The sequence below is a fragment of the Bos javanicus genome, chromosome 3 (assembly GCF_032452875.1).
Source record: "Bos javanicus breed banteng chromosome 3, ARS-OSU_banteng_1.0, whole genome shotgun sequence".
In the NCBI taxonomy this organism is placed as follows: Eukaryota; Metazoa; Chordata; class Mammalia; order Artiodactyla; family Bovidae; genus Bos; species Bos javanicus.
Window position 1 is genome coordinate 21,022,947 of NC_083870.1, and position 27,693 is coordinate 21,050,639.

The 27,693-nt window shown below is 42.8% G+C and overlaps 1 protein-coding gene across 6 annotated transcripts; it reads right to left on the minus strand.

Annotated features, from left to right (window-relative positions):
* Positions 1–328: 328 nt before the first annotated feature.
* Positions 329–20,245, minus strand: LOC133242268 (neuroblastoma breakpoint family member 6-like protein). 6 transcript variants are annotated; one of them, XM_061408373.1, is made up of 7 exons: positions 20,156–20,245; positions 13,227–13,411; positions 10,879–10,981; positions 8,718–8,953; positions 4,808–4,859; positions 3,766–3,927; positions 329–711 (listed from the first exon to the last, which is right to left on the minus strand). In XM_061408373.1, exons 1-6 carry the CDS (start codon positions 20,170–20,172, stop codon positions 3,780–3,782), a joined length of 741 nt encoding a protein of 246 aa, XP_061264357.1. In that variant the 5' UTR covers positions 20,173–20,245; the 3' UTR covers positions 329–711; positions 3,766–3,779. The 6 variants fall into 6 exon arrangements, with proteins under 6 accessions (XP_061264357.1, XP_061264354.1, XP_061264366.1 ...); XM_061408370.1 differs by having other exon boundaries at positions 329–761; XM_061408382.1 differs by having other exon boundaries at positions 329–761; positions 13,227–13,369; positions 20,156–20,243.
* Between the last annotated feature and the right edge of the window lie 7,448 nt (positions 20,246–27,693).

Genomic DNA, 27,693 nt, shown 5'->3' on the forward strand with positions numbered 1-27,693 from the left:
TTGGATCTCCTTGCAGTTCAAGGGACTTTCAAGAGTCTTCTCTAACACCACAGTTCAAAAGCATCAATTCTTCAGTGCTCAGCCTTCCTTATAGTCCAACTCACATGTAATATTAGGTACTCAATAACTAGGTGCTCAATAATAATTAGGTAAACGTAATTAGGTGCTCAATTAGGTGTAATTTTGGAATGAAGTATGCATTCAGCCTTGATTTCTATCACTCTGGGGTATAAATGTAGTGGGCACATTAATGTTTGAGTTCTTTGCTTTAAGCTGAAGAAAAAGTTTTATAATTTTGATTTGTAAAAAAAGATGATAGCCAACAGAATGCGTATAAAATAAGCTTTATTTTAGGATCTTTATAATCCCCCAACCTCCCAGGAAAAGGGACATGTGCTGAAGAGCTGATGAATGGTTTGCAGTGACATTATTCTGACGTATTCTCCATCCAAGTCCTTGCCATTTGCTTCCAGCTGCTGCTGACTCTAATTATCCACAGGAGGGAGATGGGAGGGAAAAGGGTTAGATTTTTCTCAAGATTATCTGTGAATATAGGCATCGGTGTCCCTTGGGCAGTTATATTTGTAGGCTGAAGGGCTGAGACTTCTGCAAACTGGAGTAAAAATCTAAAGTAGTGTGAAATCTTGCTCTTCCTCTCAGATTTGGATTTTTCCTGTTTTGTTGTTTTTCTCATCAACTGGGGACTATGTTCTGTTGAAATAAGACAAAAATTTTCACACAGTTTCAGCATTAGTTGTCACCTGAAACAGAAAACAAACCATAAAAAAAGTGAGGATTTTCTGTCAGATTCTGCTGATACCCAACTGAGGTTGCAGTGAGAGCTAAGAGAGGAAAGATGCCATGTGCCACCTGAATGTGTTACGAGGATAAACTGTGGCAGTCAGCTACAATCTGGAAAGAGAAAGCTGTGCTAGCAGATGAGAGGAAAGTCCTCTGAAATATACCATCTGCCCTGTGGTGTGGAACATAGGACTCCACCACCCCAAAACATTGATGGCCCTGCTTAAAACTGCTGCATGTGGTTTAGCCAGATCCCTCCCCCCTCCCCCCACCCCTACCCCCATTACCTCCACCCTCCCCACCCCCCACCCCCTCTCACCCTGCTCAGCATCAGTTTACTCTCCATTCTACTCTTGTGGAGAAAAAAGGAAGACCTTTCACACCTCTCAGGAGAGAGGTGCCTAGCTTCAAGCATGCGCATTCAGAAACAGTCTGTTCTAGGACTTCCCTGGTGGCGCAATAGATAAGAATCTGCCTGCCAGTGCACAGGATGTGGGTTCCATCCCTGGTCTGGGATCCATATGCCAGGAAGCAACTGCCCCGTGCACCACAGCTACTGAGCCCATGCTCTAGAGCCCTCAAGCTACAACTACTGCACGCACTAGGGCCCTCGAGCCACAGCTACTGAGCCGCTATGCTGCAACTCCTGAGGCCCATGTGCCCCAGAGTCAGCAAGCCGCAACTACTGAGCCTGGGTGCTGCAACTATTGATGCCTGTGCTCCTAGAGCCTGTGCTCTGCAACAGGAGAAGCCACTGCAACGAAAAGCCCAGGCACCACAATTAGAGAAAGCCCGCATGTAGCAGCGCAGACACAGCGCAGCCATAAATAAATACAGCAGTGTGTACATGTCAAAAAAAAAAAACAAAAAAGGCAGCCTGTTCTAGGAAAGAAAGGCTGTTTTAAATAAGAATCTGGCTCCTAAATCCATGCCCTATCCCTTTTAAATAGAAAGGTGGTGCTATTGTGAAACCAGGAGGGTCCTCAGACACTATCAGTGCCTTGTGACTTATAATAAGAAATACATATTTGGTCTTCATCCCTGTTTCTGGCATAGAACTCTGAAAACCCTTGTAATTTCCTAAGCAATGGAGGTACTTGTGTTTATATTAATAAAGCAACTTTTGGAAGCAAGTATTGCTGGGGGCTTCTTGCCAGGAAGGTCCATCTTGTGATGAGAGGGTTGGAATTTCCGGTCCCAGCCCCTGACCTATGGACGGGGCAAGGGGCTGGAGATTGAGTTCAATCACTATGGCCAGTGGTTTCATCATTCAGGCCAGTGTAATGAGCTTCCATAAAGTTCAAAGGGTTTTCAGGATTATGAGAGCCTCTGGGTTAGTGACCACACGGAGGTACTAGGAGAGTACTAGGTACTAGGCTTTCTCTGAGAAGGCATGGAGGCTCCACACTTTCCCCCATGCCCTGCCCCTGTGTATCTCTTCCATCTGCTGTTCTGAGTTATATCCTTTTATAATAAACGGATAGTGTAGTAAGTACAATGTTTCTCTGAGTTCTGTAGGAACAACTCTAGGAAATTAATTGAACCTGAGGAGGGGGTGGTGATATCCTGATTTCTAGCCAGTCAGTCAGGAGTTCAGGTAACAATCTGGGCTTTCAACTGCCCTCAGAAATGGACAGGGTGTGGAGGTGTGGGGTTATCTTGTATGACTGAGCCTGTGGAATTGGAAATCTCCCTTACTACGTCGGAATCGGTTCCAGAATCTAAATATATTCAAGCATACTTCCTTTGCCCCTGAGGAAACAGTAGGTCAAGAGGTTAAGTAGTAACTAAAGCTACATGACCTGTAAGTTGAGAAACCTAAGACTGGAATTCAGGCTTAAATAATAGAGTGAATTTTGTAATTAAATGGTGGGTTTCCTAGAGCCATTCCTGGAGCCTGGAGTCTGCAGACCTGTAGAGGGAGCATCTTTCTAGATAGAGAAAACTATGAGAATTATGGATTGTGTAATAGTGTTGTTCTCCACATCTTTTGTTTTGATAGCCAGATGTGGCAAGAGAAGAGAGCGATCTGAGGGTGGTCTTTCCTGTGGGTTTTGACCGCTTATCTCTGGAATATGACTCAGGTGAGGTGGAAGGCTCTGATTTTCTCCCCTGATGTCTGTGTGTTCACTGTACAACTGGGCAGTGGATTCCAAGATCTGCCTGTAGAAGTGAGAAGTGCATCCTGTTCCAGGAAATAATTACTGTTGAGTCGAGTTACACACATTTGCTTCCAAGGATGCTCTCTGCAGTTCCTTGTTCTGTGCTTCTGCCTCAGCCCAGAACAAAACCAGGACTCAAGGGTGGGACTTCAGTGTGATGGGGCAGAAGCTTAACTTTCACCACCTGATAGTCTGTACTAAGATGGAACCTTATGGGGAGAGAAGCCACCTGAGGGGGGATGGACACTGGTGCTTAAACTCAGGAGCCATGGGTTCATGAGGAACCTGTCTCGTCTCCTGCATTACTGAGGAACCATGATAAGTGGATCCCTAAAATGGGCAAGACTGATGATATTCTCGGAAAGCTAGAAAAGCCTAACGGGTACCATTTAGAAACTGTAATTAGCTAGAACATTTCAGGAAAACTAAGATGCTTCATCTTAAATAATGAAGTTTATTTGTGCTGAAGCGTGGCAGAAGAGTTTCTCATGATCCCTTCACTCTCTGCACTCTGGTTTGCCCAGGGTTCCTCAGCTTGCATATGCCAGTGGGGGCCAGAGAAAGCGGGGTGAGGTGTGGACCAGGGAGAATGCAAATGAACAGACACACCAGTGACATAAAACTTGGTCCCAGAACTGAATTCAGCCTAATCACTTTTTCAGGGTTAGTTCTTATGGTCTGCCTTCAGAGATAATTTCAATCAGTCTAGACAGAGATGGTGAGCAAGTAGAAGCTACCAGAGCTTTATTATTCAGTCTTCTGGTTGTTGGGGGGTTATTCTCTCGGTATTGGGAATACTCACTGGCTCAGTCTACCTCAGAGCTGGTCCTGCACATCACACACAGAGGCAATGCTGCTGGGAGGCTGGTGGGAGTCATGGCGACTGGAATGTGTCAGATACTTTTCATCTAGTGAGTCCTCCAGGACTTCATTCACTTCTTCTCCCTGGAGCCCCATGCTGAGCCTGAGTAAGGGATGGAGAAAGAGGCAGACAAGACAGGAGATGAAAATAAGGCAACCAGCATCAACCTGACAGCTGGTGCTCATCTGAAGCTCATGGAAGAGGCACCAGAAACCAAAAGACCTATCCTCTCAGAAAAAACATAACAATCCACTTCTAACTGGGATTTCAGTGTGCATAGAATAGGGGTAGGAGACAGAGTAGCATGTGTTCAGTGCACTGACCTCTAAATGTGGATGAGGAAGGAGACTCAATGACTTCTCTAAAATATACTCTGACACACAGGACACTCAGAGTCCTATAATACAGACATTAAAATGCTGTGGACAAATTTTATTCAAGAGTATGTGAAGGGGTCCATTGAATACTGGCTCCTGAGGGAATGTAACCTCCTAGGACTCTTGTAGCTTTTAGATCTCTCTCTCCATATATATATATATATATATATATATATATATGAATGTATATTTATACATATGACGTGATTGGCTTTATTTTTCAAGATATTTCTGGCTATGAAACATTGGCCAACATATCTCAGGGCAAGTGGGCAGAAACAGGCATTTCACTTCAGTTTCTAATCATATGGGTTTTCAGAAAATAGAGACCAGGTTTCTCTGGCTGGTTTATCTTTAGGTCAAAATGACTCAGTTAACTAAACTTGAAGAATTACTAAGAAATGGCAACTAATACAAGAACTTCAATGAGAACAGATAACATGGGTTAAAGGACACATCATTTTATGATGAATGAATGAAATAGGAACAATCAGCAGCTTCTGGTTTCTCCTGGATCTGGGACCTTTGGCCTCTGGGTCTCTTGCTTCAGGACTCCTCTCTAGGTTTCACCACTCCATTATCAGCCCTTCATCACTCAGAGTTACCTGGCTGCCAGTGACTCCTGTCCCTCTTCATCCTTCCTATCATGGTGATTTTCTGTGAACCAAAAATAGAAACAGCTAGTGGGGAATTGAGCAGGTCCCATATCATCCTTACAAACACAAGGGCCTATCTGATCAGAGACACAATACTCTATATGTTTGTTCAGAATGCTCTGGGAGAATTATTCCAGGAGGGCTAAAGTTGCTTCATTAGAGGAGCAGCTTGTCAGGCTTTCCTGAGCAATGGTGAACAATATATTGCTGGTTGGCTGAATCGTCACCAGGACGTCTGCTATTGAGTCAAGGCAAAAAGTTCACAATGTCCTGTTCTCCAGTGCACGGGATACTTGCCTGGCTGTCTTCTGCATTCCTTCAGCTCTAACATTCATTTCCCCCACAAACTTGGTTGATGGACCATGGCTGTGAGTCCCAATACTGCTCTCACACAGATACTCCAGCAACCACAGAGGAGCAAATACAACAGGAGAAACCCCCTGTTCTATCTAAACGACTAGATGGGGGGACCTCTGCTGATAAGTGTAAAGAAACTCTTCCGCATTTCTTTTTTTTTCTCTCCTGACCCTGCCCAGAGACCAGCCCATGTGCAGAACTGTGTTGTTGAGGCAGCTGAGCAGGGCTGTTAACCACAAATGAGAACCTACTGCTCTAGTCCAAAAGGGACTAATTGTCTGAAAAGTGTGAAGAGTGTCCCTTACTTTTTTTTTCTGTCTCAGTTTTCTTGCCTTTTTGATCTTAGAGTAGCCCCCTGCAGTTCTGCAGGACAGTGTGACAGGAGAAATGACTGGGAGAACCCAATCTTTCTGAACAGAGGAATGTGGAAGAGGCCCCTTGGGAACTGGAAAGTAGAGAAGAAATGCCAGAGAGAGGAGAGGCTGGGAAACAATTTACAGACTGTCAAAAATATTAGGGTTCATCCCCAAACTCAGCCTGTGTGGAACAGAGACAAGGAATCATGGCAAAGGATTAGAGGACTGAATTACCATATAAACCATCAGCTAGCCCAGACTAAACCTAGTGGCATGCTTGCTGAACTGACCCAAACAACACATCGAAGGCCCTGAACACTAAACTGATGTTGGAACTGCTACCCACAGAACGTAAGACAGAACTTGCAGTCTAAACCTAGAAGTGGTTGACTGCCTGCTAAGAAATAATCCAGAGGGCTTTAATAGGACCCAGTGTCTCACAATATAATACTCAAAATGTCCAGAGTACAATCTAAAAGGACACAACATAAAAAATATGTATATAATCATTTGTTCATATTTTAGATGAACAAAAAGGCATTTGACAAAAACAACATCAATTCAAAATAGAATTCTTAGCAAATAAGGAACTTCCTTAAATAAGTTGGAAGTTTTATTTAGCTGGACCACGGCCTGCTCATATTTGTGTTAGGAGACAAAACTTCTCTATTGTCAGCAGTCACCATCATAAAACAATAAAAAAAGGTTTGCGTGTTCATGGAAATATGAATAAATAAAACAAAGACTAGCTCAACCCAATGAAAGACATTATGATCATTAATTAGAATACCCAATATTATTAAAAATGTCAATTCTCCTTAAACTTTTCACAGATTTAATGCAATGCCACTCAAAATCCCAATAGGATTTTTTTTATAGATAATGACAAACTGACTGTAAAATCTACATGGAAAGGCCAAGAACCCTGTTTTAGGCAAAGAGTTCTTAGATAAAACTAGACAATGATGATCCAATAAGTTGGACTTCAACAATATTAAGAAATTCTTCACCCTGAAAGAGAGTTAAGAGGATGAAAAGATAAGCCACAAACTGGGAGAAAATACTGACAAGTCAAATATCCGATAAAGAACTTGTATCCAGAAATATAAAGAACTCTCAAGACTCAATAATATGAAAAACTACTTTAAGATGAACACTATAGTGGACACTCACTTTTCCAAAGATATATGGATGATCAGTAGACATATGAAAAGATCTTAAAAATCATTAGTCAATAGGAAAATGCAAATTAAAAACCACAATGATAAGCAACCACACACCTATTAAAAGACAAAAAGCCCAGAAACAACAAGCTGATAATGTCAAGAGCTGGTATTGGGAACAACTGCAATCTAACTCATTGCTCAGGGGCATGTGAAATGGTTTTGTCACACTGGAAAACAGTTTGGTAGTTTCTTATAAGTTAAATGTACAATCTTATAATGTACACTTTAAGGATACATACACTCTCTTTAAGCTTCCCTTGGGGCTCAGATAGTAAACAATCTACCTGCAATACAGGACATGGATTTGATCCCTGAGTTGGGAAGATCCCCTGGAGAAGGAAATGGCAACCCACTCCAGTATTCTTGCCTAGAGAATTCCATGGACAGAGGAACCTGGCAGTCTATACAGTCCATGGACTCACAAAGAGTCAAATATAACTGAGTGACTAACACACACACACACAAACGTACACTCACCATATGACTCTGCAATCCTACTCCAAGATATTTATCTAAGCAAAGTGAAGTGAAAATGTATTTTCACACAAAAATCTGTATGTGAATCTTAACTATGAATCATAATCACCCCAAACTGAAATCCAAAGGTCCTTCAGTGGATGACTGGATAAACAAAAAGTGGTGCATCTCTGTCATGGAATAGCAGTCAGCAACAAAAAGGAACAAACTCCTGATACATTCTGGAGATTAAAACAAATATCTAAAGGGACAAAAAACAGATCCAGTGGTTGCAGGGACTTGATCTGGAGGAAATGGTTGACTACAAAGAGGTACAAGGGAACCTTTACAAGTGATGGAGCTGTTCTGTATCTGGATTGTGGTGGTACTTTTACATAACACTGTATACATTTTTCAAAACTCACAGAACTGATTCTACAGTGGGTCAGTTTACTGAATATCAAGTATCTTAAAAACCAAAAATGATTGGATGGCTGCTGCCTCCTGCTCCAAAAGCCTGTGATGATGAAAGCAGTTTTAACAATGTGGTCTCCAGCCCCATATATTCTCCACTGTACTCTCGAGTACCATTGTCATGGTCCCCAGAATACAGGGTGAGAAGCAGGTTTACTGTAAGCACCTGACAGTCCTCTTCTTTTCAAATTGTAACCCAAGTGCTGATATTAGGCTATTGATTCTGAAGGCATCCACTCCAAAGACAGCTGTCTCGAAGGAACACATGGGCAGCTACAGGGCCAGATGAAGAGGCAAGGTGCTCCACTTCTGAAGTTTCTCTTGTTTTAGAGATCCCTGGCTGATTTAGATCATTGATGTCTGACGCCTTGTTTTTCTTTCCTGCACTTTAATCACCAATAAAGAGTGAACCTATGAAATCCTAGGCACCCCTCCCTCAACCCAAATTAGGCAGATCCACAGCCCTGTGCTGTCTCCCTCTTTTTACAGGTAAGTGGACCCTAACCTCACTCGGTAGCCCTGGGTGAGCCATGTACCCTCCAGGAAATGTGAGTGATATACCTCATGTTTTTCAAAGTTCCCTGATGATTGTAGCTGAAGTATATCTTGCAATCATAAGAACCACAAGGGTCAGTCCAGTGACAACATTGGCTCCTTTTTGGAATATATCTGTGGAGGGTCGCCTTGGGCCCAGGGTTGGACTCCCAGGTATTTCTAGCTGATAGCTTCACTCTGGAGTGGGTTGCCACTTCCTTCTCCAGGGGATCCTCCTGACCCAGGAATTGAACCCATGTCTGTATCTCCTGCATTGGCAGGCAGGTTCTTTACCAGCTGAGCCACCAGGGAAGCTGTCCTGTAGCTGAGAACACCACAGAACCACAGGACACCTGGCTGCAACGTCACTGTGGGAGTTGTGAAGGTGTGGCATCTCATGTGAGGCCAGGACCTCTGGAGGAGCTAAGTGTTCTCAGAGCCTATAAGATAACTTACCAGTGGAGAGTTTGCTGGCAAGTCTCTCTGCCATCTGGCTTCCTTGGGCCAAGAGCTCACAGAATCTCTGTCTCTGGTAGTAGGTCATGTCAGTGGTCTTGATGAAACTCTCAAAAGTCTTGATTGTGTTCTTTGCATGCTGTGTGAATAGATGACAGACACCTTCCCCTTCCTGTATCTTCTGTCGTAAGCAGGTCAGTTCTCGGGCCTGAGCCTCAATCAGGGAATCATATCTCCTAACATGGCAAAGAAAAGTAAAATGTAAAAGTGAATGTCATGAATGATAAAGTTATGGAAATTTCAGCAGAGGTGTGTCTTTGATTACTTGTGAGGAATTTCCCAAGTTCAATACTTGCACAGGTTGTGTGACTTGCCTGTAACAGAAGGAATGAGGAAATAGTATTGGATTTGTTTCTCTCTTTTTCATTAACCTCACTTAAAAAAAAAAAAGCCCCTTCAGTTCCTCACTTCAGTCCACATCCATTTTAGTGTCATATGCATCATCAAGCATTATACAGAAAGTGTGGCCAATTGGGGGTGGGGAAGCCAGGTACAGAAGTGTTGGACAGGTACATCTGGGATTAACTGAAAGGATGAAAAGAGAAATCAGTGAGAGGGTCAAGATGAAGAGCATTCCTCTGAATGACATGAAGATAAGCTATTCTAACGGGTAAGGAGGCACTCAAGAGTAATTAAAATTCTGAGTAACAATTACATGACTCTGTCTGGGATTTCACAGTTTTCTAATTTTGTACAAATATTTTGTACAGATTCCCAACTAGAATGTGAGCTCTGTGAGGCTAGAGACAGTCCATATGAACCAGCATACAGTACATAGTAGAGCCTACATACCTGAGTAGGCAATCAGTTAATACTTAAAACCACATAATCCTAATGCTAGACTAGATATTAATAGTCATCTACCCCATCTGATGCTTGAATCTCGTCAATACTAAGTAATCATCCACAGATTGTCTTTCAAAACTCTATTCCTCAGAGTTCCTATAAAGTGTCAGAAGAGTGGAAGGCAGAAGTCAGGGAGAAACAGGGTCTCCAGACCTAGGCCTCCTTCAGTCAAGTATCTCTGCTTTAGTGGCTCTTACACATCTGAGCTTCTCAGATTTCATTTTAACCAAGGTTGAGAAGATGTCTTCAATGCCACAATCTACCCTAACTATGAAAGTCTCTAAGGGTAGGCAATACTGGGCCTTGCAAATTAATAATTCATTTTCCAGGTAACGACTGCTGAATTACCTCTCTACCTAATGGCCCTACCAGATAACAGTCCACATAGTCTGATACTTTTAGAAATAAATCAATCAATCGAAGGTGGGGAAGAGAAACATTATTATCATGAAAGGCAATTGGGAACATTAGAAATTAGGAGTGTCCCTTCCCAGTCATGGCTAAGCCCCAGCCTAAGGGCAGAGGTCCTCCTGGTCCCCAGGCTGCCAGCTGCCAGGGACCTAGTCTTACAGAGGCCCAGGCCTGAGGCAGCATAACCTGGGGCAGCCAACATCAAGAAACCCCTCTCAAGAGCCAGGGCTCTTTTGCCACCATGGATTCCTCTAGTCAGGACTGTATAACTAAAACAGTTACAGGGTTTTTTTAGCTTACTTCCCAAATGTGACTTGCAGCTTTGTGTCAGCACTTTGTTCTCATGTATGCTCTATAATAAAAACCAAATCTAATATTTAAAAAAAGATGATAAGTACTAGGCCTATAAAAAGCAAGAACAGGTATAATAATTACAGCTAATATTGCTGAAAGCTCCACATGTGCGTGAAATGGTTCTAACTGCTGGTCATCATGCATTTAATCTCCATAACCCTCTAAGGCAGACACTGTCAGTATTTTTATTTCACAGATGAGGTTGCTGAGACTCATGGAAAGTTGAGTTCACTTGCCCATTACTAATTCATAAACCACATTTCCAGAATCCCAATACGAGCATGTGAGCTCATTTTATTCATATATTACTTCAGGGAGAATCCAGAGACTTACCTAGTCCTCCATTAGTTCCCACAGCCCCATAGGCTGTCTTTGTCTAGCTCTGTGCCTGTGTATACATTTCTGCCCTTCTCCCTGCACAAGTTTTCTCTTTATTCTACCTCCCTGGGCTTCCCCACTTGACACACTTCCCACACAGCTTCCTCCTTACCCAAGCCCTGTAGCCAGTCTCCTCTTCTCTGCCAGATTCCCTTCCTCAAAGGGCGCTTCCTCCTCCAGCACAGATTCAATGAGGTCCTTGTACTCTTCACACTCTGGGAAAACAGAGACACTGTCTCAGGGGAAGCTGGCCCTGACGCTGTGGCCCAGCCTTCAAGGGAGGAGGAGGGGCCACCCCAGGACAGATATCACCTGGGTACTGGGCTCCATGCAGGGAATCCCACATCTGATTCCTCAGCCTCCCAGCTACTAGCATTTGATTCCCCCCAAATTAGAGCTGGGGAGAGAGAACCTCATCAGTTCAGTTCAGTTCAGTCGCTCAGTCCTGTCCGACTCTTTGCAACCCCATGAATCGCAGCACTCGAGGCCTTCCTGTCCATCACCAACTCCCAGAGTTCACTCAGACTCACGTCCATCGAGTCAGTGATGCCATCCAGCCATCTCATCTTCTGTCATCCCCTTCTCCTCCTGCCCCCAATCCCTCCCAGCATCAGAGTCTTTTCTAATGAGTCAACTCTTCGCATGGGGTGGCCAAGGTACTGGAGTTTCATAGAGGGTAAAATAACTCAAGATGATTCAATCAGAACAAAGCAAAGTCAGAATTCACATACTCTGAGTTGTGACTCCAAATCTTGGGCCACTTTACCAAACCTTGCAGCCTCTTAAGGAAAATATGAACCTGGGCACACAGTAGGAATTCCCTGTGTGTTTGGGAATCCTCCAAGGACTATAGGGCTGACAGTGCTCCCATGTTGAGAGTTTCGATAATCCCTCAATATTTCCAAGATTTTAAAGTTTATCTAGATACAACTGTGTAAAAACGCACACGAAGGGGAAAAAACCTGAAAGACATGCTCAATGCTAACACGTGCTGCGTTTTGTTGGTGGGAGAACTAATACACAGTGTTTGCTAAGGAAATGGCACCCCACTCCAGTATTCTTGCCTGGAGAATCCCAGGGACAGGGGAGCCTGGTGGGCTGCCGTCTATGGGGTCGCACAGAGTCGGACACGACTGAAGTGACTTAGCAGCAGCAGCCAAGGCCTTGTTCTAACAGATTTTCAAGAATTATCATCCTGAAATCATCACCTCTCTCTGAGGAGGTAGAGACTATTCCTGTTATCGTTACAGATGAGGAAACTGAGGCATGGAGAAGATGAACAACTTGGGTTTGAACCCTGGAAGTCTGGCCTCAGGGCACACACTCTTAATTACTACACTGTGTTACCTATACTGGAGAAGGCAATGGCACCCCACTCAAATACTCTTGCCTGGAAAATCCCATGGACGGAAGAGCTTGGTAGGCTGCAGAACATGGGGTCTCGAAGAGTCGGACACGACTGAGTGACTTCACTTTCACTTTTCCCTTTCATACATTGGAGAAGGACCTGGCAACCCACTCTAGTGTTCTTGCCTGGAGAATCCCAGGGATGGGGGAGCCTGGTGGGCTGCCGTCTATGGGGTCACACAGAGTCGGACACGACTGAAGTGACTTAGCAGCAGCAGAGTTACCTATACATGAAGATGTTGAGTGACATCTTTCTTCTTCTCCAGTTTTAAAAAAAGCTGTATTATGATCATAATAAATGATGTAAACAAACAAACCCTTACATTCTCATACCTGAAAGCTCTTTTCACTTCTTTGATAAATAGGCTTTAATTTTTACTTTTTGATCCATGTCAATCAGTTGGATAGCAAATTTTATCCCCCATTGGTTTATTGAAAACTAATGGTAGAAATTTGAAAGCAAACTCAACTTCTGCATCAGTAAGCATTCTCCCCTTTTATTCCTGTCCCCCTCGGTCCTCATTCCCATGTTCCTCAGTCACTATAGCTCCACCTCCTCCCTTGCTGTGTGCTATTGATGTTCTCATTTCCAGATCTCTGTGGTTCAGTTGGGAATAGACAGCTTTAAGGACCTTTAAGGCAGGCAGGGTGTCCTGTCGCTTCTTTCTTCCCTAGTGCAGCTAGCACAGTGCTCTGCAAATGGGTGCTCACAAAAGTTTGCATTAAATCCTCAGATGTTTAAGCCAACAAGGATATTATATGTTTATAGAATCTAATATACATTCCTGAGACAGAAAAAAGTCTGGTGCCTGAATGAGATCTTAGCCTCTATTCCTCCCTATACTCTCACTGCAAACTTTACCCCTTTGTTCGTCAGTGTCTCCATCCTCTGAGAAGTGAGAGTTAACTACCTGCTTCCATCTTTCTAGGAGTGTAGTAAGGATGCAATTTATTTTGATGAAGGAGGGAAAAGAATACAGTTTGAGGGCGTTTTGTTTCTTAGAGGGAAGACAATCATTTATCACTATGGTGACTGTGACCCCAAGGACTTACTGTATTTCTGCAGCTGTTTGGCCAGGGAGTAAACAGTAGCTTGGGACGTGAGCAGTTTCTCTGTGAGGTCTCGAAAGTCCTGTTTGCTTTTTTCCAGCTGGGAGTGCAAGTACTGGTTGGTTTCCAAGAGGCCCATTTCTGTCCTCAAACCAGAGAAAACGGTGTGAGATACTGCCATGCTGAAGCTTCGGGTAGAAGAAGCAGAACCAGAACGTGGGGAAAAGAAACCCAGAGAAATAAGAAATTAGAGACAAGTGAATGGATTGTGGTGATGAATGTTCAGCCTGGTAAGTTACTAAAATAATTAAAGTATACAATTATAATGAGTGGGTGAGGATTACAGTATGTAACTTTTGCTTTAATAAGATTTCATTCAGTGGAAACAATGTATTAAACATGTTTTTAAAATGAAGATGCAATTTATTACTTACTTTAGGTCTACTTTGTCAGCATTCCTCAATGATGAGAATCCTTAACTGTAAAAATGAGGCACAAGAAGCCAAAGCTCAGAGCTCAGGCTCTGACAAGAGTGCCAGAGAGAGGACCCAGTGTGCCAGGTAACCACGTGGAGTTGCAATAACAGAACTGGAAGGTGGGGGTGTCATGGAATCTTGGGAGCTCCTGTATTCTAGTTGACTAGGCCAAACTGATACTCAAGGCCACCTGGTCTATTCTGAAGGTCGCCACTGATGGGGACATTCCCTCAGTGGCCAATATTTGTGTACCCTTGTACTGATATTACAGACCTATCTCTTTCTAAACTTTAAAGCTATCTTGTACTTCTATTCTTGCAAGCATAGAAAACATCGAGGAATCATTATTTTCCCAAATTCTTTCATTGTCAAAAGGACTGTCATGAAGTCACTTTTCCATCAGAAAAATTTAAAACTTTTAGATAGTATTGGTGCTCTTTGTTTCTCTCATTTCTTCCACACCATTTTAATATTGTGGGGGGAAAATCCTGAATTTAATACTGTACTTGGTATGTGAATAATTATAAGGATTGCTGACTAGATTATGTCTTAATTACCTTCTTGGTGGAGACCAGTATTATGGTAGCTTCTTTTCCCTCACTGGGGAAGCACGTGGGCTTCTCATTAAACTTGAAATCAGGTTTGACCCCCCTGCCTCCAGCCCCATCTTCCTCTTCTCCTGTGGGTTGCTTTGTGTTTTAATCTGCATATAAGATTTTGTGCTTGTCACTTGTGAATATCATCCTAACACCACAGGGTTTTTTTCCGACTTGTCAAAGTCACTGAAATAGGTTTTGTTTCTTTTAAAAAAATATATTTATTTTGAATTTTAAAATTTTATTTATTTTAAATGAAACAAAGATGAATATTTTTAATGATAAAAGGTACACAATTCACAAGACAGACATCATAAACCATTAGACATCTTAACAACAAAGAAACAAAGATACATAAAGCAAAAATCATAAGAAACATAAGAGAAAAGAAAAAATATATAATCATAGTGAAACATTAACATTTCTGAGAATATCAAGTGCAGAAAAAATAAGAATAGGAGCATCTTGAATGGTGTCAATAATTTAAATATAATAGATTTATATTTATATTAATCATATCCTACACAAATATATTTAAAATTTTGTATCTCATATGCTGTTATTAGATATCCATAGGACATTTAGAAAAACTAGCAAAAAGATAAACATTATTAAATTTTCAAAAAGTAGAATTCTTTTTTATGTGTGTGCTTCAGTTACAATATACACATATATTATTTTTGAAATTATTTTCCATTAAAGGTTATTACAAGATATTGACTATAGTTCCCAGTGTGTGTCTGCGCTCAGTCACTCAGTCATGTCCGACTCTTTGTGACCTGTGGACTGTTGCCCGCCAGACTCCTCTGTCCATGGGACTCTCCAGCCAAGAATACTGGAGTGGGTTGCCATGCCCTCCTCAGGGGATCTTCCTGACACAGGAATCTAACCCATATCTCCCATGTCTCCTGCATTGATGCAGGTTCTTTCCCACTGAGCCACCTGGGAAGCCCATAGTTCCCTGTGCTATAACGTAAAACCTTTGTGGCTTGTTGCATATCCTTTTTTAAATTAGAAATTCAGCATTCTGTTCATACTAAGTCAAACAAGTGGAACCAAAATGTCATAAATTTTAAAAATATTTAGTTTTGGCTGTGCCAGGTCTTTGTTGCTGAAGGGGCTTTCTCTAATTGCGTTGAGCAGGGGCTCCTCTCTAGTTGCAGTGTGCGGGCTTCTCATTGTGGTGGCTGCTCTTGTTGTGGAGCACAGGCTCCAGCGGACAGGCTCAATAGTTGTGGCTCACAGGCTTAGTTGCTCCATGGAATGTGGGATCTTCCAGGACCAGGGATCGAACACGTGTCCTATTGTCCATCGGCAGGCAGACTCGTCATCACTGGACCACCAGGTAAGCCCCACAAATACATCACTTATGTTCAGAGTAGTTTTCATAGAACGCCACTGGTTTGTGTGGATGCAAAGCTATTGACCTGTGGTTGTCTTCTCAGACAGAGCATAGTAAACATTAAGACCATGGGTCTATGGTGGTTGGTGGTGACCTACAGCACTCCTGTGCAGTGGGATTTAGTGACATAGAAGCTGAGGCTTAAAGAGAGGCACAGACAAGCAAGACAGAAAGTCATCCCCTGACCTCTGCTTACTTCCTACATGCCAATTCCTCCCTGGCTTTGGAAGCCTGAGACTAGAGCAGCTTCCCTGAAATACTGTCTCTTCTCTTTAGTTGCCTAGCTTTTCCAGGCTAGTGGCCTACACATGTCTGCCCACTGCCACCTCCCTAAGTGCCCCCGAACATTCATGAGAAAGTGAAGGAAGGACAAGCTACCCAAGCCCCTTGCCACCCTCCTTCTAGACTGTAGCACTGGTATGTGAGATGTCCCAAATTGCATGTGACTTCAACCCTTATAGATGCATTTGACTTATTTTATGGCTTAGTGTATAGTTTCTCCTGGAGAATGTTCTCAGTGTACTTGAGAGAAACTGTAGTCTGCTCTTGTTGGGTGAAATGTCTACAGATGCCTGTAAGGTCCTATTGTTTAAATCTTCTTATTTATCTTCCGCCTAGTTGTTCTATCCATTACTGAAAGTGTAGAACTGAAATCTCCAATAATTATTGTTGAATTGTCTATTTCTCCCTTTGGTTCTGTCAGTTTTTCTTCTTGTATTTTGAGACCCTGTTAGATGCATTGTGTTTAAAACGATTTTATCTTCCTGATGGATTAACCCTTTAATCATTATAAAATGTCATTCTTTATCTCTAATAACATTGTATTGTTGTAAAGTCTCCTGACTATTTTTTCTGGTGTTAGTATAGCTACTCCAGCTTCCTTACGGTTGCTATTTGCATAATTATGTTATGTTACCTGGCAAAAGGTACTCTGCAGATGTAATAAATTTGACCTCAAAGTGGGGAGACTATCCAGGTGGACTAACCTAATCACAGGAACCCTTTAAATCTGGGTCAAGAGGTCAGAAGACTAGGTAGGAAGTCAGAGAGAGTTCAAGCTGTCAGCGATTCAGTGAGTCTTTATGGGCTTTGAAGGTGGATGGAGCCAGAGGCAAAGAAACACACTCCTCAGTACTACAGCTTCATAATTATTGCTACCCATATATCCTGACAACTTACAACTGCATTTATTGTGTGTGCTGTAAAGATGCAGGATTCCCACTATTTCTGACCATCCTTATCTTCTGCTTGCACATTACTATAGCTCTCTGAACTGGGGGACCAATTGACAGGTTTTGCTCAGTCTCTTCTCTCACACATGTGTGGCTCTCTGACTCTGTTGCAGGCGGGGTGCTGAGCTCAGGCTCCTGGTGTTATTGGAAGCTCCTGATTGATCTAGACTCTGAGAGTCACTTATCTGGAAAGCCAGAGCACTGTCCTCGAGCTTCCTATCACAAGAGATCAGTACATTAGTATATTGCCCTTCCCCAACCCAAGGCCATCGTCTCTAACATCTTTACCACTTTTTGGTGTATACGACCCACCCCCGGGCTACTCCCCTTCTTAGAAAATCACTTATTCCATCCCTACAGCACTGGGGACACTACCAGGTGACCAGCCCAAGGGCCAGTGTGCAAATCAGGGTGAAACAATGATCTGAGGATGCTTTGTCTAGATCACCAGAGGTGTAGGTGAATATGCCAAGGAGGTTACTTCTAAAGGTTCCACACTGCAGAAACACAGCAGAGTTGACATCCCACCATGGAAGACACAACCTGGAGGACCGGTTGTTACACCTCAGGCCAAACACTAATCCCTCCAGGATCACAACCTGATCCCCAAGGCTGCCAAGCTACTGTTTAGACAAACTCTTGAATATCTTTTATTCCAAAATCACTGCTCGGTTCTCCACCATTTCTTCAGTTGACAGCAGCATTGCTTCTGGTTGCTAGATCTCTGCACAGAACAGACTTACCTGTGCCATAACCAATATAGCAGAGACAGTAAAAAGGGTGACTCTTCTAATCTTGAATGCACAATAAAGATTCCCACACATGCTCTGCAGAGGCAGAAAATGAACTGTGGCAGAGTGAATAGCAAGCATACACCTTGGTCAGGAGTCAAAACTGGGTGTATGTGCTCAGCTGGTAAATCCTGTCCGACTCTTTGCGACTCTGTGGACTGTAGCCCTCTAGCTCCTTTATCAATGGAATTTTCCAGGCAAGAATACTGGAGCAGATTGCCATTTTTTTCCTTCTGGGGATCTTCCAGACTTTCATATCTCCTGCATTGGCAAGAGGATTCTTAACCTGCCAGGAGTAACCTACCTGGGAGGCGAGGTTCAAATGAAACCACACAGAGTGAATGACTCACACTGACCACAGTGAGTGACACTGCCACTGAGTCACCAATATTCTAAATTCAAGGTTGCTTGGAAAGCTCAGAACACTCCCAATAGGTCAGCTTCTGCAACCACCACATCTGACCTGGGGGACAGCACAGCTAAACTGAGAGCCCTTCAGGTTTGGGAACGTGGTCTGGAAAGAACCAAGTGGAAGAGAACTGCAACTAGGATACAATTCCTCCTTAGGCTACAAATTTCCAGCTGGGTTCTGGAGTCCAAAACAGTTCCTGTGCAAAGGTCTGCGTGCTCCAATGGCACCTCTGAGAACTGACTAAGAATTTCCCAAGACTAAGCTGGGTAACATTTCCTCCATCGAGTTTGCCTGGAGGGATCTTTAGTAGCTCTCATCCAGCTTCTGGAGAACTCAGTTGAATGAATTCAGAAGTCGGAAGTTCAGGCACATCAAAGGACTGCTGCTGGTCAGTTACTCCTCTGATTAGTGTGGTGCAGATGCTTTCAAGACCTTGATACTTGAAAAGGAAGCATCAGAGTGGTGCAAACCTTTGGAATTCTGTCTTCAAAATAAATGCGGCAGGAGGGGAGGACCCTGAGGTGAGATTTGGATTCCCAAACATCGCTAACGAGGATGGATGTGGAAAGGGGACAGCCTTAATGAAAAACACTTCCAAGGAAGGCCCCAGGGCTCCAAACGAAATTCCGAAATTCCAGATCTTTCCCCAGAAACCTGTGGCAAGGGTGCTTTCCCACCTTAGCTGATGCTCTGTTTGCTCAGGGCAAACACACTTCTCTTTGACGCCAGTCTTTCATACCACACTTCCAACTTGTAAGAAAAGCTTATTCTTCAATTGTGCACTTTGATGCAGACAATCTTTTTCGTGTGTGATTTAGGCCCTCAACTCTCCTGATAAAGGCGTGGAGATAAATTCAACTCGCGACGGTCGCTCCATCAAGACTGTGGAGTTTGAGACCTTTAAGCTTGGTCCTGGTTTTGGGCCGTACTTAGCTCCATGGTCGAAAATCGACCTCTCCTGGACCTGTCCTAGAGGGCCGGGGGCGGGGTCAAGAGCTCCACACCTCGGGTGGCGCGAACGGAGACGCTTCCGGCGGCGGCTGCGGCTGCGTGGATTCAATTTGCCCAGAGCCCACGAGGCGCAGGTGCGCGGTGCGCGGGGCGACTCCGTGGTTCTCCGGCGCCCACTGCCTGCCTGGTTCTAACCCCGCGGGCAGTAACCGAAAAACGGTCTTGAAGAAAGAGAGGGAGAGGTGGAAATACATTAAGAGAAAATAAGAAATCCTCGGTGATTTCTTCATCTAAAGACACCCTGAAGATGAAGTCGGCGTCCGCAGGGGCTCAGTCCTCCCGGCGCTGGTGAAGGTGAGTGAGTAGACTTCCCAACAGCAGCTGGAGCCAAAGCAGACAACCTGGGCCCGGCAACCAGGGAGTAAGCAGCCCCTTTTCCTCCCCAGAATGGCAGCACTTGAACGTGTGTCTCTCCCTCGGCTTTTGAAGGATTCCCAGGACGCAACAAATAGGATTCTTTTCATTGCCCTTACTAAGGTCGGTAGTGGCTGGTGGCTAGATGGCGCAGCATCTTTTGTTTGCTGCTATGGCAGGCAACCTTTTTCATTCACATCTCTCTCCTCTCACTTCTGATCCTTCCTGTGACTGCAGCCACCGGGATCCCAAGGGCAAGAAAAACTGGGAAATGCTGGTTATGGGGGTCAGCCTGAAGCACACAGATCAGGGGAGAAGGGTAGAGAGGAAATCTGGAAGGGCAGAGAATATTTAGTCCAAATGCAATGTGAAAAAAAACATCCAAAAATGTGCACCTCCTAACGCACGGATCATATGCAAGGAGACGTGTTAAAAAATAATTTCCAGAAAAAGGTAAAATCATAACTTGCATAGTTATAACAAATGAACATGTGTTAAAGAATGTATTTGATTCCTAGGACAGAGGAATATAGGTGTTAAAAATCTGTTCGAAGATAGAGTCAAAGTAACATTTGAAGATAAAGTGAACGAAATTTTTGATGAGTGAAATTGAACTTTCAAAAATTCAATAAATTTCACCGCCGGTCGTGATACTTACTGCGTCTTACTAGACATACACACAATACTACATCACAAAGACAACTGGATTTGAAAGGAACCGGTTTCCCCTGGACTGCTAAATGTTCTGTTCTCCGCATTGAACGCCGTTATTTGAAAAAAGGTACACAGGCTTCAGCCGACTGCCAGACAGATGCTGGGCAGGACAAAGGTCAGGCAGGCAGCGGAGCGCGCCTGGCCGCAACTCATAGAGGGTGGGAGAACAGGAGCAGGAGGCGGACGTCACTTCCCCTAGAGAGCGCCCGCCCGCCGGTTGGCCGGGCCGGACGCCGTGGGAGGAGGGAGGCGGGGACTAGGGCGGGCGTGGGCTGGAGGGAAGCGCGGATTCCCGTTGACGTCACGGATGGGGCGTGTCGTATGTAGATATCTGAGCGCAGGGGCTGCTGGTCCGTCTTCTGGTGCTTAAATACTATATGGTCTCCCGTGGCGTGGAGAGGACTTTTGCTTTGAAGTGCGGAAGGTCCAGGAAGGCTCGGGGATGCGGGGAGTGAAGTGAGCATGTCTAAACAGTGTAGGGCATATGAGGTTGAGGTGGGGCAGGCAAAATGCGATGTTATGTATTTGGAAACCAATATAATTGTAAAGGGGGTGATGTCATGTTGATATTAATAGAATATACTCCCGATTTGTTGATGCTTATGTGATTTTCCCAAATGGGGAATTGAGATACTGGGTGAATATGCATCGTGTTTTCCTTTGGTTTTTTCATGCATACAAAAACAGACTTCATTGATGAATGTTAGCTTTCTATTTTATTTTTATGCAATAAGGTGATTTATCAGTTATCACATAGGTGTGCAGCAGAAGTTTTATGCTATTGAGAATGTTTTGTGTATGTAAGCTCCTGAGGTTGTAACTGTAATCAGATTTGCAGAGGAGCCAAGAGCCGTAATGTGACCAGTTTTTTCATCTGACGGTGAGAGACTGCAAGTAAACCATTTTTCCTACTGGTTTTCTGTCCTTTAATCTAGGACGTTATTTCTTGAATCGTCAGCTGACTTGCTTTCACATATTACCAAGTTGCTTCGTCCTGGCCTAAACTGATTTAGTGGTGTCTGATTTTTTGCAACCCTATGAACCATAGCCTACGAGGCTGGTTTGTCCAAGAGATTTCTCAAGCAGGAATACTGGAGTGGGTTGTCATTTCTTTCTTCAGAGAATTTTTCTCACCCAGGGGTCAAGCTCGGATCTCTTTAAGTCTTCTGCACTGGTAAGTGGTATTTGTTTGTTTGTTTGTTTTTACCGCTAGTGAATTATTGGTAGTGTGTGCCTGCTCAGTCGTGTCCGACTCTTTGCAACTCCATGGACTGTAATCCACCAGACTCCTGTGTCCATAGGATTTTCCAGGCAAGAATTCTGGAGTGGGTTGCCATTTCCTTTCCCAATCATTTCTAGGGAATTCCCTAAGTACCACCCCACTTATCATTTGCACCCCAAGCAGCCTCTTCGTATTTCTAGATCCAGTTCTGTCTTCCCCTCACCTTTTCTCTCAGACTTTCTCTTACTACCTCCCTAGACAGAAAGCAGTAGTTCTCTTTCCTAAGCTTCCAGTGAGCACCTGACATGCTTCAGTAACCTGGCAAATTAGGAAGTTTCCTAAACATCCCTTCTCCTTAAATGGCAGTAAGAATTCTACAGGGCATTTTTTTTATTCAAATATAATCTTAGTTTTTTCCCTATCTGAAAATATTGATCTACAGTTTAGAAGAAAACCTCAGGTCCAGTGTGGCAGATGTGGCCTATTTTGCCAATCCCTTCACTCTCAGTTCTGATCCACAAAGTATTTGCAAGTAGAAACTATGGGGGCGATTCTTACTATTTTAAAAAATTAACTTCTTAAGATATAATTTGAAAATAATGACATTTTTAAAAATTAATTTAAGACATTAAAACTTGGAACGATTCTTATTACTTTAAAAAATTAATTTCTTAAGATATAATTTGAGAATAATGCATCCATTTCAAGTTTGATGACTTTTGACAAATCAATGTACCCAAGGAACCACTACCCTGTTCAAGAAAAAAGAACTTCCCCACTACTCCAAAATGTCCTCCTGTGCTCCTTTGCAGTCAATCTCCCTACCACTCCCTGTCCTAGGTGATCAGTGATCTAGTTCCTGTCACTATGGACCAGTTTTGTCAGTTCTCAAAATTCAGAGTATGTACTTGTTCATCACCCAGCATGACGCTTTTGAGAGCAATCCATATTATTGCCAAGTATCAGGAATTCATTTCATTTTATAGAAGAGTAATATTCCTTTGAATGACTGTATCACAATTATATCCATTCACCTCGTGATGGATATTTGAATGGTTTTCAACTGGGGGGTCTAGAGGGCTTCCCTTGTGGCTCAGACAGTAAAGAATCTGCCTGCAATGCAGGAGACCCAGGTTGAATCCCTGGGTCAGGAAGATCCCCTGGAGAAGGAAATGGTCTGGAGAATTCCAAGAACAGAGGAGCCTGGCGAGCTACAGTCCATGGGGTTGCAGAGAGCTGGACACTGACCAAGTGACTAATGTGAACAAAGCTACATAAAAGCAACCCTTTTTTGTGGGCATATATTTTATAAATTTCATTTAAAATTTGTAATTCTTTAATATGAATTTATTTTGTGAAGGATATTACATTCACAAATACAAAAATTATTCAAATGTCCAAAAGGCTGAATTGTTTCCTATCAAGAGCATATTTAATATAAGCCACACAGTATGTCAGGTGTATTATTAGATTATTTCATTTAATCTGCACAACAACTTTATGAAGTACTTATTATTATTTTCATGTGAAAGTGAAAGTCGCTCAGTCATGTCTGACTCTTTGCGACCCCATGGACCATACAGACCATGGAATTCTCCAGGCCAGAATACTGGAGTGGGTAGCCATTTCCTTCTCCAGGGGAATCCACTGGAGAATCCCAACCACACTTGCAAAACTGGCGTTGCCCAAGGTCAAACAGAAGGCGAATAGCAGCAAGTTCTGCCAATCCCACAGCCACACCTCATCAGATTGGGCTCCTAACCACAAACCCACCCTAATGTCATTGTAATAAACTCAGTGTGTCTGACAGACCTGGAAACCAATATCCAAGCAGGCCCTAGTCATGGTGTTATTTCTTGATTGGCTTTTTTTGGTCAAAAACTCATCTGTTGGGAGTGCAGAGCATAATAGCATGGACAGACTTCCTTGAGACTGAGGAAATCTGTTAGAAACTCGAAAAACCCGTTTTCTAATCAGTAAGGCACTGAAAGTTAACTTTGGTCTTGGTTTATATATTTCATATTTGACCAAGGAAACTTCCCACTGTTGGGGATGAGTAGGATGTACAACTTTTACTTTCAATGACCTAGATACTCCATCTGCATATTGTGCTTTTTAATTAGTTTTCTTTGGACCTACCCTTAAACATCATCCCACTCTCCACTCACACTCTCAGTACCCACTCGGATCTCAGAGGCTTCTGGGACTGAACAGATCTATGAATGCCATCCCCGAGGTAGTCAGGAAGGGATGACAGTCCTTCCCTCCATGCTCCTGGCTTTCCTATTTGGCCCCTGTAGTTCCAGGTCTTAATGTCTTAAGTTATGTTTAAATGTCTATTGTTGTTGTTAGCCTTTACAGGGTTCTTTTTTATTTTTTGCTAACTCTAAAATGTTTATTCTCTAAAAAGTTAGTTGCTTTTTATACAGTTGTACAAAATTCTTAATGTTTCTTTGGCAATGGAATATACTGGAATTTTCAGTCAGTTCAGTTCAGTCGCTCAGTCATGTCCGACTCTTTGTGATCCCATGAATCGAAGCATGCCAGGCCTCCCTGTCCATCACCAACTCCAAGAGTCTACCCAAACCCATGTCCATCGAGTCGGTGATGCCATCCAGCCATCTCATCCTCTGTCGTCCCCTTCTCCTTCTGCCCCCAATCCTTCCCAGCATTAGGGTCTTTTCCAATTGGAATTTTACAACTATATAAAAATGTTACCTTTACCTAAGAAAGAGTATTTACTATATGTACATAGTTGACTGACAAAATTCTCTACCATCCAGCACCCTATTTAATTAACAAAATAAGTTGCCTCAAAAGGGATATTATAGGATTTCTAAAAAAGAAAGAAAAAGAAAGATAGACTGACCTCCTTCCTGCCACACACACACACACAACCTTCTGTAGCTCAAAACACAGTATCATCACAGCCCTGCTGTTGTCGTTCAGTTGCTAAGTCATATCTGACTCTGCAACCCCATGGACTGCATCATGCCAGGCCTCCCTGTCCGTCACTATCTTCCAGAGTTTGCCCAGGCTCATGTCCATTGAATCAGTGATGCTATCAATCCATCGCATCCTCTGTCGATCTCTTCTCCTCTCCTCCTGCCTTCAATCTTTCCCAGCATCAGGGTCTTTTCCAATGAGTCAGTTCTTCACATCAAGTAGCCAAAGTATTGGAGTTTCAGCATCATTCCTTCCAATGAGTATTCAGGATTGATTTCCTTTAGGATTGACTGATGTGATCTTACTGTCCAAGAGACTCTCAAGAGTCTTCGCCAGTACCACAATTTCAAAGATCAATTCTTCAGCGCTCAGCCTTCTTTATGGTCCAACTCTTATATCTGTATATGACTACTGGAAAGACCATAGCCTTGACTACATGGACCTTTGATGGTAAGGTGATGTCTTTGCTTTTTAATACACTGTCTAGATTTGTCATAGCTTTCCTTCTAAGAAGCAAGCATCTTCTAATTTCATGCTGCAGTCACCATCCACAGTCATTTTGGAGCCTAAGAAGAGAAAATCTCTCTGCTTCCACCTTTTCCCTGTCTATTTCCCATAAAGTGATGGGACTGGATGCCATGATCTTAGTTTTTCTTGTTGATTTTTAAGCCCGATCTTTCACTCTCTTTCACCTTTATCAGGAGGCTTTTTAGTTCCTCTTCACTTTCTGCCATTAGAGTGGTATCATCTGCATATCTGAGGTTGTTGATATTTCTCCTGGCAGTCTTGATTCCCACTTGTAACTCATCCAGCCTGGCATTTTGCATGGTTTACTCTGCATATAAGTTAAATAAACAGGGTGACAATATACTGCCTTTGTATTCCTTTCCCAATTTCACAGTCCTGTTTGCAGGCAACGTGCAGCAACTGCCAAATACAATTTAGTGATAAGATAGATCCTTTCAGTGATGAAAAAATACTTTCAACTTCCACTGGAGTTCTATACATAGAAATTACCTAACCTTCTGTTGGGAGAAGGCAATGGCACCCCACTCCAGTACTCTTGCCTGGAAAATCCCATGGATGGAGGAGCCTGGTGGGCTGCAGTCCATGGGGTCATGAAGAGTCGGACACGACTGAGTGACTTCACTTTCACTTTTCACTTTCATGCATTGGAGAGGGAAATGGCAACCCACTCCAGTGTTCTTGCCTGGAGAATGCCAGGGACGGGGGAGCCTGGTGGGCTGCCATCTATGGGGTCGCATAGAGTCGGACATGACTGAAGAGACTTAGCAGCAGTAGCAGCAGCAACCTTCTGTTATACCAGATATATTTAATGCTCATGTTTTAAGATGAGCATTGCATTGTATTGTATTGTATCTTTGAAATTAAGTGGGAAAACAAACAACCTAGTGCTAATGACAGATAATACAGCAAATTCTCTTCATTCCTCTCAAAGATTGAAACCAATTCTTAGGACCAAGAAGAACTAGAAATCCATCTATTTCCAAAGACTTGTTTGTAGACTATGCAGCTAGTTTGTTGTCTTTCCTGTATTCAAAATCTGCAAGCTCCTTGCCTTCATGACCTCCTCTCAATCCACCATGAAATCCTTGAGGAGTGGTGAAGGTACCACCTCGACCATTACTACAACTTCAGCCACCACAGAAACCTCTCTTTTATGATAAACAATTTGCTTGAAAGTTCAACTATTTCTTAATTTTTGCATTTTTGATTTTCTTGCATTAAATATGTGTACTATTAAGTGGAATATTTTAAAATAGAAATAGAATCTGTAAGAGCTCATTTTATAAAAGCATATGTAGATGCTTTTCTGTTGATATATGAAAACAACTCTATCAATATTTACCTACATTAACAAAAGTTATTTTTGAATTTAAGAGGTTTCAAAACTTTACATATTTGTTTTTTCTTCAGCATTTGAATTTTATATAATCAGCACATAAAAGTTTTGCAAAAAATGTAAATAACTTAAAAATAGATTTGAAGAAAATACATAAAGATGTTAATAGTAGTTAATTTCAGGAATTGGAACTATGGATGACTGCTTGTTTACTTCTTTATATGTAGTTAACATTTTTTAATTTAGAAAATGAATGACCTGGACGTGAAAGAAGAGAAGAGCTATGAAAGAGGTATGAGGTAGGTGAGAGGAAGAGATAAAGGGGAGAGAAAACCTAGTTCTGGCAGGAATTGTGTTTAAGTTGGAGAATTGGCAGGAACTGCTGTTGGAATGGGTTCACAGGTGGAGCTAGTGGTAAAGAACCTGCTTGTTAATGCAGGAGACATAAGACATGTGGGTTTGATTCCCAAATTGGGAGGATTCCCTGGAGGAGGGCATGGCAACCCACTCCAGTATTCTTGCCTGGAGAATCTCATGGACAGAGGAGCCTGGGGGGCTACAGTCCATAGGGTCACAAGAGCCAGACTCGACTGAAGCAACTTAGCACGCATGCATGCTGTTGGGATAAGAAAGATCTTTGGGAGGCAAGTGGGTCATGAGGATATTTAGTACAGTTTAATGGCTGTTACATGACTCCTCCTTGTTGTTTTACCAAAAGAAATATTCAGGCTTAAATTTCTGTCAAGCATTTTTACCGCTTGTGTTTCTCTTTGATTGGCAGCGTATCTTGTGGACCCAAGTGGGCTTCAGATCAAATTCCTCCTTTCAGATGCTACGCACTGACTAAGCAATTGAACAAGTTCGATAAGCTTTCCGTGTCTCAGTTTTCTCATATATGAAATGAGGATGGTGATATGATAGAAGCCTGTTGAAAGGATTAAATAAGTGCACCCATGTAAAACTTGTAGACCATGCCTGGGCATATGGCACTTTGCATGTCATCATTGAGTGTAAGCTTTTACATTTTGGCACAACACTGCATAAAGTCTGGGTGTGGTTTTATTTAAGTTACTGATGGCTTGCAGTGTCTGTGGAGCCTCCAAGAGAGAGTAAAGCAATCCTGTTTGATCAGCAGTAATCGCCTGGACTGGAAGGATCTGAGTTTATCAGCTGATCTGATCAGCTCAACAAAACAGCAATAATGGTCCAACTCCTTGCTTCAAGAATGCTGAACTTAAAAAAAAATCATGGTTTTACACTGGAAAATATTCCCCTACACATGACACGAGACCCAGAATTTTTAAAAAGTGATACATATGTTTAAATTCAAAATACAAGCAATGAACTTTAGAAAATATATATGTAGTACAAAGATACACATGCCCCAAAACAGTAGTCTCTTGATCCCTTCTCATGTTCCTTTTTTCCAGGGATAACCCCTTTCACTGCA

Excerpts from the sequence above, each read along its gene's own strand:
- LOC133242268 (XM_061408373.1), bottom strand. Across the intron at positions 8,954-10,878 it reads AGACTGGCTACAGGGCTTGG|GAGATATGATTCCCTGATTG; the intron begins GTAAGGAGGAAG and ends TTGCCATGTTAG. Across the intron at positions 3,928-4,807 it reads CAGGAGTCACTGGCAGCCAG|GCTCAGCATGGGGCTCCAGG; the intron begins GTAACTCTGAGT and ends TCCCTTACTCAG.